Source organism: Phoca vitulina, unplaced genomic scaffold (genome assembly GCF_004348235.1).
Source record: "Phoca vitulina isolate PV1807 unplaced genomic scaffold, GSC_HSeal_1.0 scaffold1, whole genome shotgun sequence".
NCBI lineage: Eukaryota > Metazoa > Chordata > Mammalia > Carnivora > Phocidae > Phoca > Phoca vitulina.
The window spans coordinates 62,628,413-62,648,207 of record NW_022589704.1 but is presented as its reverse complement, the minus strand read 5'-3'; the positions used below and the strand labels follow the sequence as shown (position 1 = coordinate 62,648,207).

The 19,795-nt window shown below is 42.1% G+C and overlaps 1 protein-coding gene across 1 annotated transcript in view; it reads left to right on the top strand.

Annotated features, from left to right (window-relative positions):
* The first annotated feature begins 12,797 nt into the window (after positions 1-12,797).
* CERS6 (ceramide synthase 6) overlaps positions 12,798-19,795 on the top strand; it is a 306,091-nt gene continuing 299,093 nt past the window's right edge. The window contains exon 1 of the mRNA XM_032408695.1: positions 12,798-13,125. Coding sequence (XP_032264586.1) covers positions 12,956-13,125 — 170 coding nt within the window. The 5' untranslated portion in view covers positions 12,798-12,955. The remainder of the gene's footprint in view (positions 13,126-19,795) is intronic.

Genomic DNA, 19,795 nt, shown 5'->3' with positions numbered 1-19,795 from the left:
AATGAATGAGGGTTGAGCTGAGAACATTCTAGCCCAGGAGAATGAATAACCCTGCAAGTCCTGCCAAGTGCTCAAGTTGGACTAAGTTTTCTTTGATTCTGGTCAAACTTGCCTGAGCAGACAGCTTCAATGCAAAAAGGTTTGTGTGATCATGTGACTGTGGGTCCACACACAACTATCTTCATTAAATACATGAATTTTGTGTTGCCTACATAGGATTTCTAGCTCCTTTCCTGGCTGAGGCTCCAGAATAAATCTTTTTTTTTTTTTAAAGATTTTATTTATTTATTTGACAGAGAGAGACACAGCAAGAGAGGGAACACAAGCAGGGAGAGTGGAGAGGGAGAAGCGGGCTTCCCACGGAGCAGGGAGCCCGATGCGGGGCTCGATCCCAGGACCCTGGGATCATGACCTGAGCCGAAGGCAGACGCTTAATGACTGAGCCACCCAGGCGCCCCCAGAATAAATCTTTTTTTTTGTTGTTAGAGAGAAGTTAGTTGGGCACTAAAAAAAAAAGTCTGCATTTCACTCCTTCAATAATGATTTACTGACCAGGCCTCACGTGCCAAAGGGCTGCTCAAGGCATGGCGTAGAGTTCTGAGTAAGATGGCCAGGGTCCTCCTCTCCCAGAGCCCACGTGCTCCAGGTGGGAAGACAGTAACAAACTAGTAAATCAGTAAACGCACAAGATGATCTCAGATGGTCCCGAGTGATATGATGGCAATAAAGTGGGGCCGGGAGTGGGGGTGGGGGTGGTTGTTGATACAAGGATTGGGCAGCAATTTCAGATTGTGTGGTCAGAGCTGGCTACCAGAAGAAATGGCATTTGAGCTGAAGATATGTACCTACACGGAGAGCTGTTATTGTGCCCCCTAGCAATATGGAGCTACTTGATTCAAGAAGAATTCCAGGAGGAATGGTAATTACCTGGATAACACTCAAGTCTTTTGCTTAATATAAACAGTCTTGTATATGGTTAGTTATTTCTCAGTTCAACCAACATCGTCTGAGGACATTGACTTTTACTTTTCTGGAAAGGGCAGGCTGACTGTTCCTTGGTGGTCGGGAGCTTAGCTAGAATGACCTCACGTTAATTACAATCCTTCCCCATCCTTCATTTTTATTGCTATAATGATTTTTTTTTTCCTGGAAAGTTCTTTTCTTTGAGGGATGATGACATCAATGAAACTGATTTCACAAACCACCAGTGAAAATTGGTCTTGTTGCTTTATTGTGACGTCTAAAGTCTTCTCTTTGTCCACTGCTGCAGCCAATGAGTAGGAGAAATACCCACAAAGTGGATGTTGACTCAGTAGCAATGAGTGGCCCACTGTTATTTAAAGATGCAGGGCATTTCTGAGCTTTCCATAAGGGAATAATTAAATCACTGCAGGTAACAAAGAATTAATTTTGAGGGATATTAAGCACCCTTAATTAGCACATTTGAGTTTCGTTTCCCCACAGGGAAAATATTCTCATGGCAACGTGCCATGTCAAAGCTTCTAAAACTTCTGCCTAAACTTAGAGCTGAGGTCCATTTTACAATGCAAATGAGGACTGCAAAAATCTTTTAAGCCAAATCATTCATAAGCATTTAGGTTCCAGGGCTTTGGATTTTGTTAATTCTGTGGTAACCACTGGGAAGGCCTTCTGAAAAATATATAGCTGGTAGGGCACCTGGGTGGCTCAGTCGTTAAGTGTCTGCCTTCGGCTCAGGTCATGATTCCAGGTCCTGGGATCAAGCCCCGCATCGGGCTCCCTACTCAGCAGGAAGCCTGCTTCTCCCTCTCCCACTCCCCCTGCTTGTGTTCCCTCTCTCGCTGTGTCTCTGTCAAATAAGTAAATAAAATCTTAAATAAATATATATAGCTGGTAAATTCAGAGTACCTAAATCTTCTAATAACTCACAACTGTGCAGAGGGTTTTTTTTTTTCTTTTTGTTTTTTGGGCAGAGTTTTGAAAGCTTGTTTTTTTTCTAAATTCTGATTATGCTATATTTTAATTGCATTTTAAAGTTTAAGTGAATTTAGAGATCATAAAAATTCAAAACAAATAGAAACATCTCAGCCTAGACCCATCCATCACATGGAGCTGATTGCTTACAATATCACATGCAATTAGGGCAGCAGAAGGTATTGCAGTTTATTGGTCTCAAATTCAATTAAATGAGATCGATTAATTCCTTGGGATATTTACGATATGTTTCTCGTATCTAGGCATCAGTGCTGCACCAAATTTAATTTAACAATGAAAGAGGGCTGATCTGTTTCTTTATTATTATGTAGATTTATGTTTTTTTTTAATTTTTAGGGGATGACTTTTAAAAATGTGTACTTCCCAAATATAAGCATTGCAGAGTTTAATTTAACGTATGTTAATGATTGCCAGGTAATGATTATTTTAGACTTGGACATGAACATTTGCATTAGATGCACTTTTTTTTTTTTTTAAGATTTTATTTATTTGACAGGGAGAGACACAGTTAGAGAGGGAACACAAGCAGGGGGAGTGGGAGAGGGAGAAGCAGGCTCCCTGCCGAGCAGGAAGCCCAATGTGGGGCTTGAGCCCAGGACCCTGAGATCATGACCCGAGCCGAAGGCAGACGCTTAATGACTGAGCCACTGAGGTGCCCCTAGATGCACTTCTGAAGGCAAAACTAAATGATGAACAACTACTGCAAGTGAACGTTACCTTTGAAATTCTACCCTACTTCTTGGATCCACCCATGAGAATGAACTTAAACTCTAACAGTTAATGAGAGAAAGGAAGAACACAGTCATTTTAGGTAGTCTCAGTTCTCAGATAGTATATAAAAGAGTGATTTCTAATGTCTAATTTCTCACTATTAAAAATACCACAAGGGGAGCCTGGGTGGCTCAGTTGGTTAAGCATCTGCCTTTGGCTCAGGTCATGATCTCAGGGTCCTGGGATCGAGCCCCACTTCTCCCTCTGCCTGCTGCTCCTCCTGCTTGTGCTCTCTCTCTGTCAAATAAATACCTAAAATTTTCAAAAATCACAGAAAAATGTTCAAAGTGCTAGGGAGGAAAGCTGGTAAGTAGCAGACACTGTCGATATAACCATGTGGCCTAAGTTCTTTGATTTTGTTTTCTGATGGGATCCTGTAGGCAGCTAGCAACATCTTCCCACACGGCCCTTTGAACATTTCAGGACTCGTTATAAGGCGAAGCAAGAAGTGATTTATTTCTTTAAACTTTTAAATTTCTCTTCCTAACTGCTGAGCGTGCTTCTCTCTGACAGTAATTAACCTCCTGCTTTTTTCTCTCCTCCATTTTTTTCTCTTCATTCCTTCTTCCCTCTGCCCTCCAAGAGCGTAGAAGTTTAAGACTGAAGAGGTCCTACAATATGAGTGCACTGACTAGGGTCTTTTTCTTTCTTTCTTTTTCTTTCTTTCTTTTTCTTTCTTTCTTTCTTTCTTTTTCTTTCTTTCTTTCTTTCTTTCTTTCTTTCTTTCTTTCTTTCTTTCTTTCTTTCCTTTCTTTCCTTTCTTCTTTCTTTCTTTCTTTCTTTCTTTCTTTCTTTCTTTCTTTCTTTCTTTCTTTCTTCTTTCTTTCTTTCTTTCTTTCTTTCTTTCTTTCCTTCTTTCCTTCCTTCCTTCCTTTCTTTCTTTTTTAAAAAGATTTTATTTATTTGACAGAGAGAGACACAGCGAGAGAGGGAACACAAGCAGGGGGAGCGGGAGAGGGAGAAGCAGGCTTCCCGCCAAGCAGGGAGCCCGATGCGGGGCTCGATTCTAGGACCTGGGATCATGACCTGAGCCGAAGGCAGACGCTTAATGACTGAGCCACCCAGGTGCCCCCTAGTGTCTTTTTCTAAGCGAAGAAACTTCTTAGGGCAAGGCAGATTCTGGTTTTATCCTTGCCCTTCTCTCAGTAGTGTTTTATGTGAATTCAAAATATTAAAGGGAACTTAGAGGACATCAATTTCCAAGTCAGTTTCAGATAGGGATACCTTTTCCAACATTAATAACAGGTAAACCTCTGCCTGAGCACTTCCCACGATAGGAAGTTCACTGCTTGATGAAGCTGCTGATTCATCTTTGTTCAGCTTTGTGCATTTCTTCTATGGAGAGGAAATCAGCTTTATGGGTATTTTAGACTATTGTCCCAAGTTCTGCCCTCTGGATCTGCACAGATCAAGTCAAATCACCCACACTTGACAGCCCTTCCACTATTGGAACACACATATTAGGTTTCCCAACAATCTTTTTTTCCCCCATGGTGACTGGAATACATTTGTCCTCATAGACTATCCCTGCTTCACACACTTGACTAAAATTCCGGTTTCTTGACCTCCTGAGATTTAAACTCCATCTCCATAATTTCTCAAATTCTCTTGAGCTTATATCCTCCAGATTCCTTGTTTATAGAAGCTTCTTGGATCAAAACCTAGTCTCTTTATGAGTTTCCACAAAATGTCACTGGTTTTAAGCAGTTTGGGTCTAATATGTTTATGGCAGCTTAGCTCACGAGGAATCACACAGCAGGGTGCAGGGGCTTCTGAAATCTCCCTCCACTCCCCTGTCTTTCCCTTCCTTATGTTGTCCTCATCCTCTCTGCCGAGTGAAAGTCAATTCTACTAATCCCAGATGTGAAAAACTCAGCCTGCCTTGAAGGTAGATTATCTCAACAGAGTCTGTTCCTTTTCTGAACAGTGAAACTTTCACTGTTGTTACAGTACATAATAATATTAACTGCTTCCATTGAAGTGTTAAACACTTTACATGATCTTATTTCAATTATACCTTAACCCCATGTGGTAGATAGTATTATTCCTTTTGCTCATGTGAAGAAACGAAGGTTTCAAGAGGTTGAGTAATTTTTCTAAGGAAAACATGTCTATTATTGGCAAAGCTAGCATTTAAACTTACTTTTCTTTAAACTCCAAAGTTAGTTTATCTAACATATATATTAAATGTCTCTTCAAGATTTCCATATCCCTCATCATCCTGATTGTTATTCTCTGGAAAATTACATTAAAAAAAAAAAGGTATTCCTTTTAAAGTATGGCCTCCTAAAATACATTTATTTAGTCCTCCAGATGTGAAGATAAGGAAGTAATTTAAGATTACAAACACTGGCCAACAGGTGTGTTTGACTTGCCCACCCATTGTTTTTCATAAAACAAATAGCACAACAAAAGAGCAAAAAATAAGAAGGAAAAGGAGAATCTGAATGCCTGTATAATCTCTGGTCCACCCTTTTTTCTTTCACCTGGACTGTTCCATCCATGTTGTTAGCTATCTGGCCCCTAAAGACATTTGCATTTATAATCCCTACTTTTTTATAACATTGTATATTCTTGCCATCCAACTTGGATTTCATAGTTACAGCTCTAATTCTTCTCAAAGCAACTCAATAAGACCATGGTTCATGCTAATTCTTAACCCTGCTGTGGAATGAATTAAAACTACCGTTTGACATGAAGTAATTTAGCTTATAAGTGCATCTAGCTAACCACCCAGCCTCTACATCTAACGTGGCCGTTCTGTTCTGTTCTCTGCTTGTCTTTACATTTTAAATTTTATTCAAGAAGCTATATGCTATAAGGTTATTCATGTTCTGTAGAATTCATGAAGATTGTAGGATTTAAACTTCAAGAGTTTTAATTTTTCCTGTGTCTACACAGCTGACAAATAATTCCTATGATGCCTACTATTAAAAATTTTTTCAGAGCTATCTGGTCACTCTTTCTATGTCTAAATGGAAAAAAGTACCAAATTCTCCATAAATCACTAGGCAAGCATTTGATCATTCTGTAGGCAAGTCAAACTTTTTTTTATTGTTGTTGCTCACAGAGGCCAGAAATGCCTGGGTGACATGGAATTTCGCTCAGAGGTTTTCCTAATGCCTTTCTATGAGATTAGTTAAATACAGAGTACTGTGTTTTGTTCAAGGTGATGTGACTAGATTTGAATCTTGTCCTTGAGTTCTAGGTCCATCTAGCCAACAGAAAAATACTATCCCTATTTTACAAATGTGAAACCTAAGGAGATTTTGCTACACTCCTCAAGATAATGTCTTCATTAAAGGATTTTGTAATAGTCATAAGTATGCCAAAATGGAATGGGTCAATTTGTTAAGTAGTGAACTTCCTATCATCAGAGATATTTAATCATAGTTGAATGAGCACAGAGAATGAATTGTACTCATTGGCATATAAGGCCACTTCCAACTCTGAATTTCTGTTTCTATATAAAGTCAGTAATTTCAAGCAATATTTTAGGTTACTTATTCCTCTCACAAATTGAGATGACTGAGTTTTCTGTTTCTCTTTGGTTATAAAAACCTTTGCAGAGTGGAAATTAGAAGTCAGGCTATCTGGCTAGTAAATCAGATGCCTTACTTCCTAAATGCTGTTCATCTGTATGTACACATAGAAAAATCTCATCAAGGTTGACTATACCTAGCTGACGATATCTATGAAGTTACAGACATGTAACTAAGGTGAATATAATTCCTAAGTGGAAGTCCACAGTCAGAAAACCTGGTTGTTTCTCACTTTCCTTTTGTTAGTTTTATAGCACATTTGTCAGGATTAAAATGTTAGTGGGACTTTCAAGAGGGAAAATTAACATTTAAATAGATTTTGATTATTACAGAGAAGACAGAAAATCCAGCCAGTGATTTGGTTTAGCTAGGAATACAAGAGTAATTGATGGTTGTCAGTATCAGAAAAGGTTTTCCAGAGACAGGAAACTGTCAAGGCAGGGGAGGGAGGAGAAAGATCTTCAGACCTCCAGTATTTGACATGCTTATAAAAAAGACTGTGAACATGGGAGGGAGCAGTCTTATTGGAAAATCTCCAGAAAATAATGTATATTTAATTCCTATCCAGGTTACATACCCTAACTAATACCATAACCCTAGCCTAACTCCAATGCTGTGAGGTAAACGCTCTCACCCTTTTCTTAAGATGCCAGGGGATGCTAAGTTTTCTGCATTGCTATGGGTGACTTGCATACCATGGGGATGAATCCTACTACTTCCTGCCCAACCCTCCCCCTAAATATTATGTAAATGAAAACCCAAGAGACTACTATCTGGATAGCAGAAAATGCGTTTAGATTTAGGATAGTTTTGCCAACCACAGCAAGAAGGTTATATATTCAGGAGAAATGACTGTAGAAACAAAATTTGGCAATATTTCCATACTATTCCCAAAGAAAACCAGGTTTCTTTAAAATTAATGAGTTGAGTGTTTGATTGGATGCTTACTTTTAGCACTATCTTGTATTTTAAGCAATAAATGAATTTTTCTGTATATTTTTATTTTTATTTTTATTTTTTAATTTTTAAATTTATTTATTTTACAGAGAGAGACACAATGAGAGAGGGAACACAAGCAGGGGGAGTTTGAGAGGGAGAAGCAGACTCCCCGCTGAGCAGGGAGCCTGATATGGGGCTCGATCCCAGGACCCTGGGATCATGACCTGAGCCGAAGGCAGACGCTTAACGACTGAGCCACCCAGGCGCCCCTCTGTATATTTTTAAAAACCTGCAATAATTGAACATATATTGTGTACTAGGCATCGTACTATAGAGTTACTTAGATGATATTATCCTAGATAAAATACTGTTCTCACTAAAATAAGTAGGAGTATTTCTTTGCATCATACTAAAGGCCATTTGTAATCTAGCTTCTCAGCCATATTTTGTGTGTCAGCAAATCCTCCTCACTTTTTTCTTTTGGTCATGCCTTTTCAAAACCTCCTCATTCTTTGAAGTCTGGTTCCATTTCTGCCTCTTCCTCAAAGCTTTCCTTGACCTCTTCAACACAGAATGTTTCCTTCCTCCTTTGAGCAGGAAGTGCTTGTTATCTGTAGTACATGGGCACTTACCATATACAGTCCAGTGCCTTCATGAGTAGTGTTGGTGTGTAAGCTATCTGGCTGTTCATGTGAGTACATCCTGCTCCCCAAGTAGATTTTGTGTTCTTTTTGTAGAACAAGTCCTATAGTTTTGTGTTATACAACTCACAGTAGAAATTCAACTAAACTGACTGTTCTCCTGCATCTAAGGGGTAGACTTAAATATATGTAGAAGGATTAAGACCTGGGTGTGTGCCTAAGAATGAGAAGTAATGCTTAGCTTTGTTGATATTTCCCTGTTGCCTGGAAAAAAGAGGGTATATTCTACGTATGATGTTTCATATTCAGGACGTGAAGCACACTTTCCTAATATGCCATGTAGACACTGTCACCCTCTACCCCCAACAAAAACTTTTTTCACCTTTTCTCTCTCCTTATCTCTTCTATTTACAGACTGACTATTGGCTTTTTTGTTAAACTACAAACATGTCTGATGAATAAATTGTATTTTAGTTTCCTGGGGCAACAATTAGTAGTCTTTTCTGCACAGGTATAGTGACCTCCTTGGGAGGTGTCTTTCTTGTGACTAACCTGCCCCTGGGGGCTGAACTGAAGTCAGCAAAGTGTTAAAGACATGTATTGTCAGAGTAATGTTTTGTATGGTGGGACTCCCTTGGATTAAAATAACAGCAAGCCAACCAAAAAGGAGACTGTTTCATGGAACCTAAAGATGAGAAACTAGTTGGCCTTCAGATACCATGTGGAAATATGTCTCTTACTTTTAGTTAATTCTACAGGTCTGCTTTATTCCTCTTTCCTGGTGCCCACTAGCTTCTGCTTTTTCTATCCATATGGTGAAGCATGGAGCTAACAGCTTCTGAGTTTGAAATCTTAGAGTCTAAGTTATGGAAAAAAAAAAAAAATGCCTGCCTTGATTCATGCCCTAGTACCTGAAGAAGGACTTCATTTACCGTCCTGGGCCAAAGATCCATCTCTGAACCAATAAAATATGGTCAGACATGATAGATAGCTATTTTACTCTATTGTATTTCTGGGGTAGTCATTTGGATGGAGGGTGGTAGGAATGGCCTAGCACCTGAAGGAGATATGCTGGACAGATAGAAGAGTAGAGGTGTGCTACACTGTACATGTGCATAGAGGTGAAGAGTTTACAAGCCCCTTCCCACATGTTACATCATGGGAGCCTCATGACAGTAGAGTAGCTCAGGCAAGACAGCCACTATCGGTACCCAACTGACACATTCACATTTTACAGTCTAAGGGCATTAATATGCTTTTAGAAACTAAGCGACTAAAGCAAGATTCACAAATAAGTAGTAGATTCTCTTTCATTGTTCAACAAACTTACCTTTCAAAATGTTCCTGAAACCCCACCACCTTCTCAAAGGTAATGAATAGGAGAGTAATACTAACTTAGTTTGTCTTCTCTAGAAAAAAGAGCAGTTCCAGAGGAGTGTAATTTCAGGGAAGCAGGAATGAGGGAAAAGAAAAGTGAGAGAAAGAAACGAAACATAAGGGAGTGAGTTACTGAGCTGGCCCCAACCTTGGAATAAGCTGATTGTTTTGTATCACAGGATATTTTCAGGGAGGCTGTGTGAAGCTACCATGTGTGTCCCATGGGCAGGGGAGGGAAAGGAATAAAAGTTTATCCACTAGGTTCTATTGCTCTTGGTCAAAGTTCAGGCTCCAGGGCATTAACTTACCAACACTTCCTGTTGTATATGCTTGGGGACATAGCAGAACCTGCTGGACAGCAGAGAAGTCCTAGGGTAGAAGGAAAGATACTATCAGGTCATATATGAGAGTGACACGAAGGACCAGAGGCAACCATGGAGGGAGTCTCTGGCTCAGCAGATCAGTCCTCACCATGAGCTGATCTTCTGCCACAAAGGTGACAATTGACCTTAGCAGCCTCCTCTCTGTGGCCTACAAGAAAGCAGTTGATGCCAAGGCGTCATCCTGGGGGACCATCAGTAACACTGAGCAGCTAACTGCCTGATCTCAAGTGGGAATGGTGATACCTACTCCTTGATGAAGACTCATTTCAAGGACACCTCTCCTACAGTACTCGAGATTTGATCAATCCCATCTTTAAGTCCACACTATTCTTCACATGAGTATACACATATTTAATAATATTATTTATTCAGATTTTTTCTTCTCCTAGAAAGGATTTTTATGAGACTGAGTAATGTTGCTTCATTAATTCAAGTTTACCGAGTACCTACTATGTGCTGGGCACTATTTTAAGGACTAGGGATAGACTAGTGATAGGCACATGGGCACCTGGGTGGCTCAGTTGGTTAAGCGGTTAAATGTCTGCCTTCAGCCCAGGTCATGATCCTAGGGTCCTGGAATGGAGCCCCGCGTTGGGCTCCCTGCTCCGTGGGGGGCCTTCTTCTCCCTCTCCCTCTGCCTGCCGCTCCCCCAGCTTATGCTCTGTCAAATAAATAAATATTTTTTTAAAAAAGAATAGTGATAGGCACAAATCTTTTACTTTTTGAAGCTTACATTTTAGTGTGTATATGTATGTGAGACTAATAAAGAAATAAGTAAAATATACATTGTGTTAGGTAGTGATAAATACTCTAAGTGAAAACAAAGCAGGAAAGTTAGATAGGAAGTGTGGAGGTGGGGAGTGAGGGTTGTGCGTTAACCAGGGTGGCCAGGGAAGGCTTCATGGAGTAAGTAACATTATAGCAAAGAGTAGGTATGGATATCTGGGGGTGGGGGGCTGAGTTGCAGAGATAGAGAAAATCAAGTGCACAGGCCTTAAGGCATGCTGGATGTTTTCCAAGAAGGCCAGAGAGGCCAGGGTGACCAGAGCAGAGTAAGGGAGAGGCAAATGAAAGAGAAGAGAGTAGATGAGGTCAGAGAATTAATATGGAGCCAAATTATCTTGGGACATTGAAATATCTTTAGCTTTCACTTAGGGAGGGATGGGGAAGCACAGGGAAGCTTTAAGCACAGAAGTGAGTGGACTTCCATTTCAACAGGATCACTCGGGCTAAGAGTAGATTTTAAAGGGATAAGAGCTGAAACTGGGAGTTAGGAGCACTGGTATAACTCAGGTGAGCAGTGTTGATTGTTTGGACCAAGATGGCAGCAGAAGAGGTGATGAGAGATGGTGTGATTCTAGTTTAGAGATGGAGCTGATAGGATTTATTATGGATAAGGAAGGACATCTGAGGAGATTAGAAATCAATCATAAGGAAGATGATTCCAGGGTTTTGGCCTGAGCCAAGATGACAGGAGAAAACAATTTTAGAGGGAAGATTAGTAGTTTGGACAGGAAATGGCTCTTAGACATCCAAGTGGAGTTGCTGAATTGATAGTGGATTTAGGAGACTGAAGTTTAAGGAGGAGTTCACGGTTAGAGAATCAGTATGACATTGAAGGCCGTGGGACTGGATAAGATCACCAAGTGAATATATGTAGATGGAAAATTGAAGGGGACAAAAGGCAGACTCCGAGGTCACTCCATTCTAAGGGGTTAGGAAGGTGAAGAGGACCAAAAAGCATACTCAACATACCTGGCCATGAAGTAGGAGGAAAACCAGAAGAATGTGGTTTCTGGAAGCCGAGACAAGGAGGTATTTCAAGAGGCAGGGACTGAACAACTTGGCCAAATGTTGCTGATAGCAGTGTTGAGAACTGACCTTTGGTCAGCAGCATGGAGATCACTGGTGAGCTTGAGCAGTTCAGTGCAGTAGAGAGGGTCAAATGCTCAGATGGAAGTTCAAAAGAGAATGGAGGAGAGAGAAACTGTATGGAATAAATACAGGCAATTCTTTAGAGTTTTGCTTTAAAGGGAAGGGGTGAAAAGAGGGTGGTGGTTGGTGGGGCAGGGAGAATAAAGAAGTGTGTGTTAAGGGCCTATCTATATGCCTCTCGGAAGTGTCCACTACAACCTACTGGCAGAACCAGGCAGAAAAATGAACAAAATACCCCTAGGACCAGGTCTGCACGGGCTACTGAACTGACTGACCCACATGGTTCACTGTATCAATGAGGAAATGTACTGTGGGAGTGAAGGTGCCTGGGCTAGGCCTTATAGACCTAACACCTTAAAGGTTTAAGATTCAAAAAGTAGAAATAATAAACCTGTCAAATAGCAGAGTGGAGGTTCTCTACTGATCCATGTGAAGCCGAAATGTGGTCCGATGGCATTTTCTGAGAGGTTCCTTTAAAGTGGCAGTTTTATAGAATGCTGAGTTGCTATCATTATCATCATCCTCACTATCATTAGCAAATAGCACCGAAGTGCCTAATTTCACCTACCACCTCATAAATTAAAATAGAGGGCCTTGTTCCCTGGGGGGAACTGGTGTGGTGATGAGCAGTAGTAAAAGAGGCCAGAAGGTCAGGGATGGGGAAAAGGCAGGGATCGGGTGAGGCAGACTCTTGCCAAACCATCCCGCCCCAGTTCCTGATTTCCACCCTGCCTCTCCAAGCGCGGGAGTGCATGGCTCTTTCTCTGCGACTTCTTCCTCCTTTGCTCCTTGAGCCCCCCTACTTCTTCTTTTGCTGTTCTCTCTCAAAGCAGGGGTGGTTCTGAAGATCCGCTCCGACCCATACCTGTCTCCCCACCGCCTGTAGGCGCGCGGGAAGCGGGCTGAGACCCCTGAAACTCCAGTGGGGGCAGGAACCGGCGTTCTGAGCATGTGCGAGCAAGCCGGGAGGCTAGGGCGGATTTGGGGGGCCTGGCCCAGGTCGCTGTCCTGCGCGCGGAGCTAGAGCGCGGGGAGCGCGGGACCTGCCCGCACTCCCGGGAGCCGAGCTCCTGCGCCTAGGGCGCAGCGGCTGCGCCCTACCCTCCGGGCGTGGGCGAGCTGGCCGCATGTGCCTCCCTGCTTGACGCGTGGGTGAGCCAATCAGGACGAGCGGCCCAGGCTGCCATGTGACGGGCGAGGCGGCTCCTTTCTCCAGCGCGGCCAGAGGGAGGAGAGAACCGGGGCTCGCCGCGAGCCTTCGAGAGCAGCGGTCGCGGAGGCGGCGACGGCGGCGGCACAGGCTCGGGCCAGCCGCGCGCGCATCCCCCGGCGCCCTGCGCGGCGGAAAGCTCGGCGGGCCGCGGGAGCCCACGATTGGAGTGGACAAAGCAAGATGGCAGGGATCTTAGCCTGGTTCTGGAACGAGAGGTTTTGGCTCCCACACAATGTCACCTGGGCGGACCTGAAGAACACGGAGGAAGCCACCTTCCCGCAGGCTGAGGACCTCTATCTCGCCTTCCCCCTGGCCTTCTGCATCTTCATGGTGCGGCTCATCTTCGAGAGGTAAGAAGGGCTGGAGCGCTCCTCCCCTCCCCCTACACACACACACACACACACACACACACACACTCTCTCTCTCTCTCTCTCTCGCTCTCTCTCTCTCACACACGCACACGAACCCGCGCGCGCACATTCGCGCGCACACGCACACTCGCGTGCTCTCTGGCGCACGCACCCGCGTCCCCAGCGCTCGCGCTCGCTTCTCCCAACCTTTGTGTTCGGGAAGGGGTTGCTGACCCCTCAGCGAGGCTGCCGTTCGGGGAGCCTGGGAGGATCTGGCTAGCCTACGGATTTCCTCCCGGGCGCCTGGGAGGGGCCGCGGAGCGTGGGGGTCGCCCCCCGCTCTCCTGCCTGGCCGGCTCCCTCCCTGCCGCCAGCGCCGGCGAACAAAGGTGAGCGACGGCCGGCCTCGGGACACGGCGCACTCCGCGGGCTGGCCCCTCTCCGCCCCGCGGGCTGCCGCGCTGCCGGGCAGGGCTTCCCCGCCGAGGCTCGTCGCCACCCACCTGACAGCCTGGAACGTTGCGGACGCGCCGCCGGGAGGGCGGAGGGACGGTGCACACTTCCAGTCCTTTCACTCCGGCACGCGGATTGTAGAGACCCGGCTTCAGAAGAATTCGCCAGGGACTCCTCGGCTTCTGGCCGCTGTTTAGTTTCTATCAGTGACACTGAGTATCAGGCTCACGGTCCGGGGAGATAGATGACAATAGTTTTTAGGCTTCCAGCACTCCAGGTCATTAGCGGTTTTCTTAAAAGAGGATATGGCAGGACGGGTGCACAGCCTGCAACATGGTGATATTAAATAGATAGATGTTTCCTATGAATAACCATAAACTTTTGTACCAGAGACACTTAAAACATTTTAAAGAACTGTTATTTATTGTTTGTTTAATTTCCGGATTTGGTTAGTAGCTCCATTGTGTCATGAACAAACTTGTGTTACTCTTATTGAATCGGTCTTAGTCACAAAACTCGATTTTGCGTGCTGTGCACTCCCAGGGAGCTATTGAAACAAAACCAGGACAGCCCCACGTAATTCTTTTCCTCAACTGAAAACCTCGCCCCCCCTTCCTCTCCTCTCCCAGCCCCCCATTCATCAGTAAAGGCTGAATTTCTTAGATCACAGAGTTTAGACTCTATTTCTCACGTCCACTCCACCTCTCTTCCCCTGCCCCCAACTCACCCCTGGTTTTGTTTCTTAAGCTTTCGCTGTTATTTTGTTTGCTGTTTCTGTTTGTCTAAAACCGCTATTGAGGATGGCAGAATTTGCCTTTTGTGTCATTTGTTTCTGGAAATGGCAACAGAAAAAGCTTCGTGGGAACAAAAAGTGTCTTTTGTTTAAGGAAGCTGTATTTTTCAACAGGCAATATTGATGCTTCTGAGCGAAGTCAGCTGTTCACATGCAGAGATTGAAATGCACAAAAGAACAGATTTAAAGACCTATTTTAAAATAATTGAAATCCAGCGCAGGTGCCTCATTGATCCTATCTAGCGCTGAGACTTACTGTGAAAAAGTGGGTGTGTTTGCAGGTTAGAGTTGCTTCTAGAGCAAACGTTTACTTACAGAAAATAGGAACTCTTATCTAACTTTGCAGTCTCTCCAAAAACAGCCTCTCAGGAACAGCAGGTTGTTCCGTGTTGATCCTTAGTAGGAGCTCCACACACAGTTGCCTTAGGACATCTGATCAATTCTGCCTGGGCTCACTTGTAATCAGCAAATGCATTTGAAAGAGGTGTGTAGTCTTGTTTTAGATAGCAAAAGCATGCTGGCTAATGACCTATATGCAGAAAGCTGATTCCAGGCTATTCATTAGGTTGAAAAAAAAGTAAATTTAGCTTTGTACTTAGACTTTCTCTGCCATAAAAAAAACTTAAAAACGGATGTAATTTAAGTTGAAAACTGGAAGTTTGTTATTCCTCTTCCTGAACTTTTTTTCTTCCTTTGCGCAATCCCATGACTTGACTTAGAGTTTATACAAAAGGGTCAGCTGCTTTCAACTCTCAGTCACAGCAAATGTCCTCCTATTGCTAGGTAGAGAGTTTTCCAGTTTCTTTCAGGCCATTGATTCAAGTAGAAGTGAATTTAATGGCCTGTATGGAAACTGAAAGTTTGTGATTAATGTTCAGCATAGTAATCCAGTATGGCCCATATACCACACGATGCTACTGACTTTTGGAAGGGTGTCTACTTTGTTTCTTTTTCTTCTTATACTAGTGACAACTCTGTCTTTAATCATTCAGACACTCGAGTCTCTGAAAATCCAGTGTATAGTTGTATCCAGAATTACAAGTTCTGCATGTTTCTCCTCTTCTCACACCTAAATAACACATTCTGGCATCCAACCTGTGGCCTTCATCTCAGCATCCATCAAGGGCCTGAACTTGAATCAGCTGATATGGTTATCATTGATACGACTCACTTTCAGTACCCTTCTAACATGTGCTTAAATCTTTCTTTTGCAGTATTCTGTAATGTATAGCATGACTTAAAGAAGCCTGTTATGAGTCCCTTTGTAAAACGAAATGCTTTTATAATAGAAATAATTCCCTCCAGATTCGGTTCCTTTTTTTAAAATTTATGTTTCATTTTTGGGGTGCCTAGCTGGTTCAGTTGAAGGAGCATGCAGCTCTTGATCTTGGGGTCATGAGTTTGAGCCCCACTTTGGGTGTAGAGATTACTTAAATAAATAAATATTTAAAAAATTATTTTTTTTAATTTTCGAGGATTCTATCCTTTTTATGCTTCTGTTGTCATTTATTTCAAAGTTGAGAACATATCTATGAAATATCTCGTTATCCAAGATCTTTATTTCCGTTAAATGGGGTCTGTAATGCCCTTGTTGAGGCCCAAATTGTGAATTTGAATACCTTCTCCTTAGTCTTACGTTTTTCTCTTTTAAAGAGAAACACTAAAGAATGGACTGGATTGAGCTCTGCTCGTTTGAACAGGCTTATTTTTTGTTTTCACTCCACTGTTGGGGTGTTGACAGTGGAGGCATTGGTGGCCAGAATGATGCTGTGTTATATACCATATGGGCAACAATATGGATGCCCAGCATGGTTGGTTAAAAATGGAGCAGCCTAAATTCAGTGATTTTTGGCTGAGTCTCTGAATAGCCCCTAAGCTTGGTGGTTTTTAGCATAGCCTTTATACTGCACTTAACTCTGGGTAGAACAGGAAGGGCCACTATATATTACTTGATTGACAAAGTAAAATATCTCTTGTTAAAAACAAAACAAAACAAAACTTCATGATTTCTCCCAGAATGAAAATTTTAGGGTATACCGTTATGTAGTTAGCTTGATGACAAGGAACAAAATATTATTTATTTATTTTACATTTTTAAAGAATTTCAATTTCAGTATAGTTAACATACAGTGTTATATTAGTTTCAGGAGTATAATATAGTATTCAACAATTCTATGCATTACTCAGTGCTCATCATGATCAAAATATTTAATAATGTAGCATTATCATCTATTTGATGATTTTTTTTATTTAATACTTAAGGCTTAATAAGCCATTCTATGGAATTATAGTAAATGGCTTTTTCCAAATTCACTTTTTAGAATGTATTGCTGTAGGGGTGCCTGGGTGGCTCAGTGGGTTAAGCATCTGACTTCATCTCAGGTCATGATCTCAGGGTCCTGGGATTTAAGCCCTGAGTGGCTCTCCATCTGTGCTCAGTAGGGAGTCTGCTTCTCCCTCTCCTTTTGCCCCTCCCCCCTGCTCCTGTGCTTTCTCTCTCTCTCTCTCAAATAAAATCTTTTAAAAAATGTGTTGCTATAGTATTCATAAATGTGGGATTAAAGTTCTGCTGAATTTTTGGGGGGGAGTAAAAATTCCTTGAGTTGTTGTAACAGGTAATGTTAGTACATTTTCTTCCATGTGGGTTTAGGAGAGAGATGCAGGAAGTATCGATTAGGAGTCAGAACGTTCAAATTCTAGTCAAACTTACCTCAAACTGGGGCAGCTGCCTAATTTCTCTCTGCCTTATTTTCTCATCTATCCAGTGAAGCAGATGGCCTTTGTAATCTAAGATTGCTTTCATCCCCTCAATTATCCGATTCCTATAGGAAGTCTGTATATTTCAGGCTTGCTAATTATTATCTCACGAAACTTTGAGCAGGCTAAATGTCATTTTTTGCAGGTAGAAATAAGTAATCTAAGAATAAAGAGATTTTTTCATACAAGTATTTTAGCCAGTGGTTTTGTTTCTTGTATTTTTCAACTATGATTTGAATCAAAAGAATCATTTGGACTATTATCAATTGTGCTCCAAAAAGCTACAATATTTCGGAATAATCAACAAAGACGATTCTGCAGAGAAAGCACTTGCTCTCTTTCCTCAGACAGATGGACCCTAGAATCAACCTGGCCCCTCTTATGATGACTGGTTATGAAATGAGAAACTCATTACTGTCAGGTTGGCTCTCAAAGTGCCAAGCTATGTGAGAAGTGTCATTTTTCAGGAGGCTGACACCAGTTTTGCCTGCTCGTTCAGTCAAATGACCTGCTACCCTCAAACCTTCAAGGAACAGTAGTGTCTCAGTAGTGCGAGGGGATGTCTGTCCAGTGGGCTTTTTCTTATGGATTTACTTAGTATCTTTGCCTTGCTAGCGGCCTTGGGTGAGGCCCTCTAGGAGAAGAGGGGGGAGGGGAAGGAAGGGAGGGAGAATGAATGAGAACATATTCCTGATGGTTAGAGGGGAGAGAAGAGGTATGAGTGAATGTCTGCCACGAAAAAGCAGTGTCAGGTGAGTTTGATTTCTGAAGGATATTCCTGTAATGTATCTTGTAATGAAGAGACTGATGTCATCCAATATATTTTGAAAGAATTTGCAACTGACTGAATGTTTCTGTCCCTTCAGAATTCATAAGTTGCAATCCTAAACACCAAGGTGTTGCTATTAGGAGGTGGGGACTTTGGGGGGGGGTGCTGGTAATTAGGCTAGGAGGGTGGAGCCTTTGTGAATAGGATTAGTGCCCTTGTAAAAAAGGCCTCAGAGAGCTCCCTGCTGCTTCCACCAGCCACGTGAGGGCACAATAAAAAGGTGGCTGTCTGTGAACCTGGAAGGTTATTCTCACCAGACACCACATCTGCTGGTGCCTTGATCTTGGACTTCCCAGTCTCCAGAACTATGACAAATAAATTTCTGTTGTTTTTAAGCCACCCAGCCTATAATATTTTGTTGTAACAGCCTGAATGGACCAAGACAGAGTACTTGATGACAATTTGCATATGATTACGGTTTTTGTCATGCAATCAGTCTTGAATATTTAACTCTATAAATGTACGTATTTCACTTTCAATGTGGTGTGATTCAGATTAAAACTATGGATATCTGCTTTGCCAGACTGGTGTTAGAAGCAAGAGTTGGGGTCAGACCCAATAGGTTGTTCCTACAGTTTCTGACTGGGAAAGGAAAATTGGATTACAACGGATGCTTTGTTGGAAAACAACCTAAAATCAAAGGGATGGTATTCTTTGCAGAGCTTTAGTACAGCTTTCTCATCTTGCAAAATAAATGGTTTGCATTTACAGGGTGCAATAGTTTAGCTATTTGTAGTAGATTGATTTATGGATAAAAGGCATCACGTTACTCTTAATGGATAGTGCCTTAGAATGGTGAGGGAGGCAGGTGAGAACTTTATCACAAATGGTTTCATGTCATCAGGGATTAATGACACTAGCACTTGGACTTCACTTATGACTTTTGAAAATATCTGAATTTTTCATGGATGGGGTTAGATTTTTTTGGTTGGATTCTAGTTTGTAAGTGGTTTCTCTTCAGTGATGGAGAAAGGTAGGTGTCAATGGAAAGGAAATGGGGTTTAAGGTGAATTTCTTCTATCAGCAAACCCATCCCATGGCTTATAAGAGATCACCGCACTGTCCTCAGGCTCTCTTCACATGTTTCACTTACCTGTTCACACTTTGTTGGTGAGCTTGAGAATCTGGGCCCATTTGGCACATAGAAGATTCTAAATGTTGATTACATGTGCTTAAATTCCTTCTTCTACCACCAGACCAAATTAGATTTTCTAAAGCTTTGGTCATCTATTTCTTACAAAGTCATGACTCTCAAAATTTTACGTTTTTTTTTCCTCCCTCCCATCTTCATTTGATCAGCTCATTTCTTAGACACTTTTGAGTCAGGATATTGGGGTTCCAGATTTTGTTTGCCAGTAACTAGTTGTGTCACTTAATGTTTCTAGGGAATTTTTTTTTTTTTTTTATAAAAATAAGTAAGCAAAATTGCTTCTTGTAGCACAAGGATCCTTCTATACTAGCGATGCCCTGAGAACCCTTATTCCTAACTAAGATTTTATCCTTTGGTTTTTGCCCCTCCCCCCTTAAAAAACAACAACAACCCGATTTTACAAACTCTTTTGTTGTCACTCTTACCTGCTCTCATAATCTTCATTGACTTCATACACCTATGCTTTGGTTTGATTGAACACAAAATGGTGATTCTCACAATGTCTTTTTGGGGTGGCTCGTTAGTACTGCTCTGGACAATTGAGCGCCAGGTACACAGGCTGAAGCCTAGGACTTGGTGCTCACCATTTTCTTCCCTTATGTTTGACAATTGTGAGTGACTGCAGTTTTTAATGAATAACTTTTTAATTTTAATTTTGAAAGTAATAATAGCAACTAATATGTTTCCT